The following is a 9,272-nucleotide window of genomic DNA, read 5'->3' as shown; positions in this document are numbered from 1 at the left end:
AATCACATTGGCTATTCAGGCTCCCTCTGCATAGCTGACACCACAGCAAAGCCCATGGGAGTGGGAGTGGAAAAGAACCTGTAAATATGAAGGTCGGTTCCAAAGGCACAGTATTGGTTTCTTGTGCAATAATACCCTCTGGTGACATTGAGGCCTTATTAATAACTAAACATCTGTCACAACTGTAATTATATTTCTTGTGCCAGGATTGTGTTTCTAATCATTGTCCTGTTTAAACACGGAAGGGAGGGTGTGAATTATTTAGGCAACTGACTTTGAGTAAATAACCCACCAGCGCTGCGCAGGCAGTAAGTTTCTGTCAACTCCTTGCAGAGTCTCAGTGTCTCCGCTGACGTTCCCTTGATGTGCTCACAAATCTCTCTGAAAACATCGCCCTGGACCCCCGATGCGGCTGCCTGAGCAACCCGGAGAGGGGAAGCCTGAGAATGAGGAAAAGGGGGGCAGAGGAGCCCCTGGAGGGGGAGAGGAGCCGCCGAGGACCCAGGCCCCCGACTTCCCCACTTGGCAAGTCTTCTACCCCCAACCCCCCGGAGAAACGAGCTTTCTCGAATGTTTGCTCAGGAGTTGATTGTGTTCAGCCCGCAGGTAGGGGGTGGTGTGGGGGCTGGGAGCCTTTGTGCTGAGTGTCCAGGGACAGGACACCCGGGAGGGGTCCCAAGGGGATGCATGTCCCAGCGGGGCCAGAGATTTGACGATCTATCTTGAGCCTGACGGCTGTTCATTAATTAAATCTGAGTTGTGTGGGTGGGTGAGGGGATGGGTTTGAAAGCTGATGCTATCAGGGACTGATCAAGTTGGAGGGGGTGCTTATTAGCAAAAAAAGCAACAGATACATTTTATTGAGTGCATATTCCATGGCAGCATAGAAGTGGGAGCTCTACATAGATAATTTCAGTTAAGCTGCACAACAACCCCATATGGGTGTTATTAACCCCATTTTTGCAGGGGAAAAGTAAGACAGTTGGTACGGCATCACATAGGCCATATCACAAAGGCAAAGGTCAATCCAGGACTCCTACCCACATCTCTGAATACAAAAACTTGTTCCTAACCATTAGATCACCCTGCCACTCCCTTGGTTATGGGTGAGAAGGTCAGCTCAGGGGGAGGGGTTGTGTGTGTGCTGAGCCACAGGCTTCCAAGGTTTGAGCTCTTTCTTTTTCTTGGTTTTTCATGGCTCAAGAGGAATTTTAACTCTGGGTGATTTTGTGTAGAAGGAAATGTTGATCTATGTGATGCTGACATCGAGGAGTTGGTCTGGGTGAGTCCTTGAAATGCGTATGTTCTGCTGTGGTCTCCCCAAGGTTGTTTGGAATGGGATCTCCAGCCCTCTCTGCCACTGGCTCCTAGTGGAGGCCACGAGTGTTCACGATGGGGGCCATGAGTTCATGATTAGGGTTATGGCAAACTAAAGGAAGTCTGCGTCTCTGCGACCCCATGGACTGTAGCCTGCCAGGCTCCTTTGTCCTTGGGATTTTTCAGGCAAGAATACTGGAGTGGGTTGCCATTCCCTTCTTCATAGGATCTTCCTGACCCTGGGGATCAAACTCAGGTCTCCTGCATTACAGGCACATTCTTTACCATCTGAGCCACCAGGGAAGCCCAAAGGAAGTGAACACATTTCTGATGAGTAGAGCTCCCGAACTTCAGCACTTTCTCTCCATAACTGGGAGCTGGACTGCAGGGCCCAGCACGGGATACTGTAAGAATCTATGCAGAACCTTTTCCATTACAGCTCACTGTTTGGGAATCAGCGTGGGAGCTGACAGAACCCCTGGCCAAGGGCACGCTGGCCTGCAGGTGTGCCCTTCTCATCAACTCTGAGGACAGGTCTGGAACAGGGCAACATGAAACTGGAATGCCATACACTGAAGGCAGGCTCAGAGGAAGGGTCTGCTTCAGAAGGCTGGTCAGGAGTCAGAGGACAACCTGGCCTGGGCCTCCCCAGCCAAAGAGGAGCCCCAGCAGGAGACAAAGTCCAGTCCAAGATGAAATTCCTGGTTGGTTTATTCTCAGGCTGGGATAAGCGGTCCCATCCTGGGCACTTGCCCTGGGAGATGGGTGGTGTTGAGGGAAGGAGGGTAAGGATTGGGACAGAGAAATGGTTTTGTATGTCCTACAGGGTCTGTGGCAAATGACAGATGAGGCTGATGCTACAGAGGATACAGAGAGTTGCCCACCTTCGTGAATGTGGAGGTGTGATGCCACAAACAGACAGAGAAGTCAGATGTAGTTGAAACCCTTTTCACTCAGCACACACCCACATTAAAAATATTTCCCTATTTGTTCCAGTGACTTTGGGTTTTCGCGTTTTGGAGCCAGAATTGTGATGGTCTTGAATTAGGCAGGTTAGTTTCTCTTGTCTCTTGGGGACAGCAGTAGCCCAAGAGGAATGAATCTGCTCCTCCCAAGCCATCAACTTCTCCTTGCAGGGAGAGTAAGAAATCTACCCGGACCCCAGGGCTGAGAGTCTCTGCCTTGTTCTCATCACACATTCATACCCCCACTCATACACAGTACACATGACACTTTTGTTTACTCCTTCTCTGGGGGCAAATGCACACATTTCTCAAAGATTTCTTTATGCAGTGGGCAGAGAGAGCTTTAGTGACAGCTAAAAGGAAGAGGGGTGAGACAGGACCAAGAGAAGGATGGTGGTCACAGTCTCTGCACCAGGGCTTGGACGTGGAGGGGAGAGGGAACACAGCTCACCTGGAACACGTTTTCATATCACTTTCCAGCAATGAGTTCTTGCAGAGTACAGTGTCTCCTTGTTCTCCAGTTCCTTTGCTAGGAGCCTCCTTCAGATAAAGTATGAGTATTGGGTTTTGCTTACAGGGCACTGGGGGCCTCAGACCTGAAAAACTGTCTGGGCCTACGTGGCTGTGGTTGATGTGGGCAGGGTCAGCAAATTAGAAAGTCAGAAGGAGTCTCCTCCATACACTCCATTTTCCTGCCCTGGTTCATTTTCCCAACTCCTAGTACCATTTTGGTTGCTAGTAATGGAAATTCAGTAAACTTACCTCAGTGAAAAGAGAAACACCTAACGTTCCAACAGAGGATCCAGGCAAGGGTGGATGGTGGGGGAACATGTCTCAGAGAATCCAGAGCCTCAGGGATGTAGAAAATCCATGGAAGTTTTCTGCTGGTCTTCATCTCTCTGGTTTCTCTGTCCATGTGAAAATTAGTTCTTTCAAATAGCTACCAATTTGGCAGTCAGCCTCAACTGGGAACTTGTATGGTCTCAATTCAAAATTCCCTGGGGGAACAGGCTCATAGCTGCCCATCCATGAGCACTCCATTGTGTCTGACTCTTCATGACCCCAGGAACTGTAGCCTGCCAGGCCCTTCTGTCCATGGAATTTTCCAGGCAAGAATATTGGAGTGGGATGTTGTTTCTTCCTCTAGGGTATCTTCCTGACCCTGGGTTCGAACGTACATCTCTCCCATCTCCCGCAGTAGCAGGCAGATTGTTTACCACCAGCGCCACCTGGGAAACCCTCATGGCTGCCCTCTCCTGATGAAGTCGACACTGTCTAGGGGAGGAGGGTCAGTGGGTATGAGCATGGCTGCTTCCACTATAAATACATGGATGGAAATGGTGGCCAGACAACAACCAGAGCAGTCGAGCAGCTCCTCACCCCAGGTCCTTCACATAATGGTTTTGTATTCCATTATTGAAGTTGGTCAGCTGTCCATGAAGTGCTGGTAAGATACTTGCTAGTCATGCTCTAAGTTAGTGACTTTATTTATATATTTTTGCCTTTATTTTAATTTTTTTATTTTTGTTTTTTGCTGCTCTGCATGGTACATGGACTATTAATTCCCTGACCAGGGACTGAACTTGCATTCCCTTAATTGGAAGCACAAAGTCTTAACCACTGGACTGCCAGGGTAGCCCAACATTAATTTGTGTTTCTGTATTAATTTGAGGATAATCTGTAGACATTTTAAACTGTAAATGATATCAATTTAAATGGAAACTAGGAATAGGCAGTTTTGAATGCTTTTTTTTTTTTTGGCTACGCCACAAGGCATGCCCTGATCAGAGATGGAACCCTCGCCCCCCTGCTGTGGAAGTATGGTGTCTTAACCACTGCACCACCAAGGAAGTCCTTGGAGCCTTTAAAAGAAGGTGGTCCCCAGGAGACCCAGAGGAGTGAATGATCACTGGTGGGACAAAAACAGTGGGGTAGCTGGAGCTGGCTGGGGGCACCACAGTGACCTGTGGAGAGAGACCTCACACAGAGGCAGGAACCGGATAGGCAGTACCCAGTAGCCTCCTCCCCGCCTGTTCTCCTGCTTGTCAGCCTGGCAGCTTACCAGATTCCCCAGACAGTCTATCCCTAGGTCTTGGCCAGGCTTTCTCCTGATGGATCTGGAGGAGATGACCTGTAGATGGGAATGTTCCTTCTCTTCTCCTCTGAATCGTCTCACAGGGACCCACAGCGGTGGATCCCTGCTCGTCTCTGGCCCGCCGAGGTACTAACGTTTTAGGCTGGAGGCTTGGAAAGATGCTCTTCCCCTTTGTCCAGATTCTGAGATCTGAAACTCTTCTGAGTCTGGAGCTGACTCGTGAGTGGTCAGCAGGTCTAGGAGATCAACTGGAAGAGAGTCCCAGGGAGCAGAGAGATGCCCAGGTAGCTTCAACAATCTACTGCTAATAAACAGCCCCACTACTGTGCTCCTCCAACCCAACCTGAAGGGAGCTTTTCTAATATAGGGAGAAATGGATGTGCACTCTTGATATATGAGCTAAAAATAGCCCATGTTCCAAACAAATTGTTTTTTAGTATTTTGAAATGAAAATGTGTAGAGAAAGCAAGTATTTAGAATGTATGACTCATTAAATTGCTGACTCTGAAAGCAATGAGAATTCAAAGGGAATCTTTCTCTCCCTATTTTTCCCTCCCACCCCTTCTCTGAATAGCTTATAAAAAGAGTCTCTTCATAAACAGGACCCATAAACTCCTCCATGATTTAAGGTCCTGCGCAGTGAGAGGCAGATGGAACTCAAAGTTTTATTGCCTGATTACTAAGCTGGCTTCCCTAGTTAGGTTGGAATCATCAACCCGAGTTCCCCCCTGCCCATGGCTCACGCATCCTCATTTCTCCTCCTCAAGTCCCTAACAGGTGCCCAGGGAATTCCGTGGCCCCACTATGGCCACTGCTCTTCCCTCCCCACAATGCAGAGCTCTGTTGGACCTCAGCAGCACTCATGTCACCAGCCCTAATAAGGATGTCTCATCACCAAGCATCAGCTCTGGGCCTACATCCTTGAGAGAGCACACACAGGATGGTTCTGTGGAAGGATGCTGACATGGGCACGTCCGTCAACTCACTGGGGGCCTCTGGCTCATTATTGGGTTGAATGGAAAGGTTAGGTCTCATCAGTGGTGTTCAGGGTTTTTGGGTTTTTTTTTGCTAATAAAACCTCTCTAGATAAGTCTTCTGAGGAAATCCCAGTATGTAGAACAAAAAAGAGATGACCCATTCTGGTTGGATCAAGGTTTGCATGTGTTTGGGAGGGGTGGGGAGGTCCCTCAGGACCCTTGAAATGAACAGTGAGACTTTTCACTTGTGGGGCCTGTTGCTCAACCTTCATAGCATGTCAGCTCTCACCCCCGTCCTCCTTGAATATCTTAGTGCTTCTGTCTTTCATCTGCCCAGAGTCCTGATAGGAGGAAGCTAAAACCATGTGGATGACCAGGCAACAATTCTACCTCATGTTACTTCAAATTCAACTGCAGAGACCTCACATTGCCATGCTCTCCTCTTTGACAACCTCCCTGATGGTGTTTGACACTGTTATTCCTATTTCAGGATGCAGAGAAAACCTTACATGGATACAAGACATGGGTAGGTGGCCCTCAAAACTCATAGCTTTCAACCCCAATGGGTCCTCACTGGGGCTAAGCAGCCAGGTCTCTTCCTCATTCTCCACCGTGACTGTTTCACCCCTTACCCACTCATCTAAGAATGATGCCACTTCCTCATTCACAAATAAAACAAAGGCCCCAGGAGGAAACTTCTCAACTTCCTGAGCACCTCTGTCCCATTTTCCGATCCAAGTTCATCTTTGCCACTCCCTGCCCATTAGAGTAGAGGAGGATGCCTTTCACCAGGGTGAGGACCGCCTGCCGCATGAGCCGAGACATCTGCCCCCTGTTACCCTCTCTTCAGGGGCCTTATTTCAGCAATTGTTCCTCCTTGGTTATTCTTCAGCTTCTTTCATCTTTCCCTAAGCATAAACATTTGTTCTGATGCAACTTATCTTGGAAAAAAAATAAAGGGCTGATACGAACTTTTTTAAAAAACAACATTTTATTTGTTTACTTATTTTTGGCTATACTGGGTCTTTGTGGCTCTAGTTGTGGAGGGTGAAGGCCACTCTCTAGTTGCAGTGTGTGCGGTTTCTCATTACACTGCCTTCTCTTGTTGTGGAACACGGGCTCTAGGGCACGTGGGCTTCACTAGTTGCTCCACGTGGGCTCAGTAGTTGGGCTTACGGACTCCAGAGCACGGGCTCAGTAGCTGTGGTGCAGGGGCTTAGTTGTGTGCTTAGATGTGGGATCTTCCCAGACCAGGGATCGAACCTGTGTCCCCTGCATTGCAAGGGAAATTCTTAACCACTAGATGGACCATCAGAGAAGCCCTGGTATGAACTTTTAAAAAGTTCTTTGAACTTCTTGGAAAAACTGCCTACACTTGCTCCATTTCTCCATTTTTCATTCACTACTCAGCCTTCCCTTGCTGTAATCTGGTCTCTCCCCCATCAGGCCACTGATCCTGCTCTGACTGGAACAAGGGGTAGTGTTAAAGCAGAAGGACCAATGCCAAGGTGTGGTCAAAATTGATCTGGTGAGTGTACAAAATTTATGTATGTATTACTAAATCAGAAAATTTTCAGGTAGGACCCAGGAATCTGCTACCCCAATTCCCTTCTCCCTGAGACCTTCACTAACAGCTCACCCAGGTCCCCAGAAGAATTGGGAGGGTCTCATGGACAGAGGAGATTGGTGGGCTACAGTCCATGGGGTCGCAAAGAGTCAGACACAGCTCAACACTCATCTCCTCTCTCCTCCGCTGACACAATTTCACATCAGCAAGCATGCTTCACGCACTCTTATTAGGATGGTCAGATCTTTTCCTTTCTCCTTTAGTAGGTCCAGCCATCCAGTCTGAATTTCAAATGATCTTGGTTAAGAAAAAAAATTTTTTTATTTTTATTTTTAACTTTACAATGTTGTATTGGTTTTGCCACACATCAACATGAACCCGCCACGGGTGTACATGCGTTCCCAATCCCGAACCCCCATCCCACCTCCCACCCCAACACTATCCCTCCGGGTCATCCCAGTGCACCAGCCCCAAGCATCCTGCACCCTGAAATGATTTGCCAGTCTAGGTTAAGAAACTTTTAATCACTCTTTCATTCTTCTGGAGAGTGTCTGACCCTATCTCGTGGAAATTTTCCTTTCACTCATGACCTATTTACTTCCTTTGTGATTCTTCTAATACAGCATGTTACAAATTGATGATCCTCAGACATCAATGTTAATAAATATTCCTCTAAAAGTGCTTCATGGTCAGTAAAGTTCAGATGATGCTCCTCACCATATCTACTTGTTAGAGAATATCAGTGCATATTAAAATCCTAGAGATATCCTACTGCAAAGAAAATGGTTTATCTTGGCTTAAATCAACTTTTCCAAACACAGTTTGAGCCTGGAACACTGGATATGAGTAAATATGTGTGTATAGGTGTGTGTAAAGGTGAAGAAATCACCTACTAAGTGTTTATTTCCTCTTCCTAGGGCATACCTAATGCTATAGAAATGATACATAACTGATATTCCTGGGTCCAAAGAATGCTAATACCCATATATTCACAAAAACACCAATAATTGATGTGTCAGGCTTTGTGCTGGGTGTTGGGAATTGAAATGAATGATTCCTTTCCTCTTATAGGTTATAGGCTCATGGAGAAGATGGATTGATATTCACCATAGTGTTTATGTGTTAGGATAAATTCATGCACAGGGCGTGCCTTGAAGCATTACCACACACACACACACACACACACACACACACACACAACCCAGGCAGTTGTACAGCTCCAGGGTATGCCATTCCCTTATAAAACAAGAATACAATGTGAATGTCATCCCCTGAAGTTGTGTAATATTCCTAGAAAAAATAAACCTATATCCATCTAAATACGCAGTTTGTTCTCACTGATGTGGTCACATTACCCCACAAGCTTTTTTTCATTCAACAGTTTATTGCCAACATCCTTTCTGCTGTACTGTGATTGATTTCACCAGTTCACTGGCTGTTTAGGCTGCTGTTTTTGCTCTCACAGGCAGTGCTGTAGTGAGCAGCTCTATTTATCCTTATGAACTTGTGCAAGTATATCTAAATATAAATTTTCTAGAAGTGAAATTTCTGGGTCAGAAAGTATATACATTTTTTTTTCCTTTTGCTAGATTTGCCAAATTGCTCTCCAGAATTAGGTACCAGTTTACCTAAGGGAAGGGCTTCTGAGGACAGGGGACACTGGAATGGAGGGGAAGGAGGCAAGAGAGGAGAAGGGCTTGCAGGTGATAATTAATGGAGTACGTCTCTTAGGGAGTGAGGGGGCATGGGATCAAGAACATAGTCTTCATGAAGAAAAAATATCTACATGCACAGCCAAAGTGTAAATTCTGGACTCTACAGAGAATATTACAAATGATCTTAGCTGAGAATTTTTGATCACTCTTGCACTATCCCGGAGATTCTCTAACTCAGTCTCTTGGAAATCTTCTTTCATTCAGGATCCATTATTTCCTGCATGATTTTTCTAAGAAACAAATTCTTCAAAAATTTTTAAATTTTATTTTATATTGGAGTATCGTTGATTTACAATGTTGAGTTAGTTTCAGGTGTACAACTAAGTGATTCAGTTATACATATACATATATCCATTCTATTTCAGATTCTTTTGCCATGTAAGTCCACAGAGTATTGAGTCGAGTTCTCTGTGTTATACCAGTAGGTTCTTGTTCATTATCTATTAAATAGTTTATATATAGTAATATGTATATGTTAATCTCAAATTCCTAATTTATCCATCCCCCACTCTTCCTCTTTAGTAAGCATAAACTTGTTTTCAAAGTCTGTGAGTCTATTTCTGCTTTGTACCTAAGTTCATTTGCATCCTTTCTTTAGACTCCACATTTAAGTAATAGTATGTAATATTTGTCTTT

The 9,272-nt window shown here is 45.9% G+C and overlaps 1 protein-coding gene across 1 annotated transcript in view; it reads left to right on the top strand.

The window, feature by feature from the left end:
* The first annotated feature begins 406 nt into the window (after positions 1-406).
* CALN1 (calneuron 1) overlaps positions 407-9,272 on the top strand; it is a 452,352-nt gene continuing 443,486 nt past the window's right edge. The window contains exon 1 of the mRNA XM_068969439.1: positions 407-529. Within this exon, the coding sequence (XP_068825540.1) occupies positions 407-529 (123 nt within the window). The remainder of the gene's footprint in view (positions 530-9,272) is intronic.

Source organism: Capricornis sumatraensis, chromosome 3, assembly GCF_032405125.1.
Source record: "Capricornis sumatraensis isolate serow.1 chromosome 3, serow.2, whole genome shotgun sequence".
Taxonomy (NCBI): domain Eukaryota; kingdom Metazoa; phylum Chordata; class Mammalia; order Artiodactyla; family Bovidae; genus Capricornis; species Capricornis sumatraensis.
The sequence above is the reverse complement of the archived record's forward strand: the minus strand, read 5'-3'. Positions and strand labels throughout refer to the sequence as shown.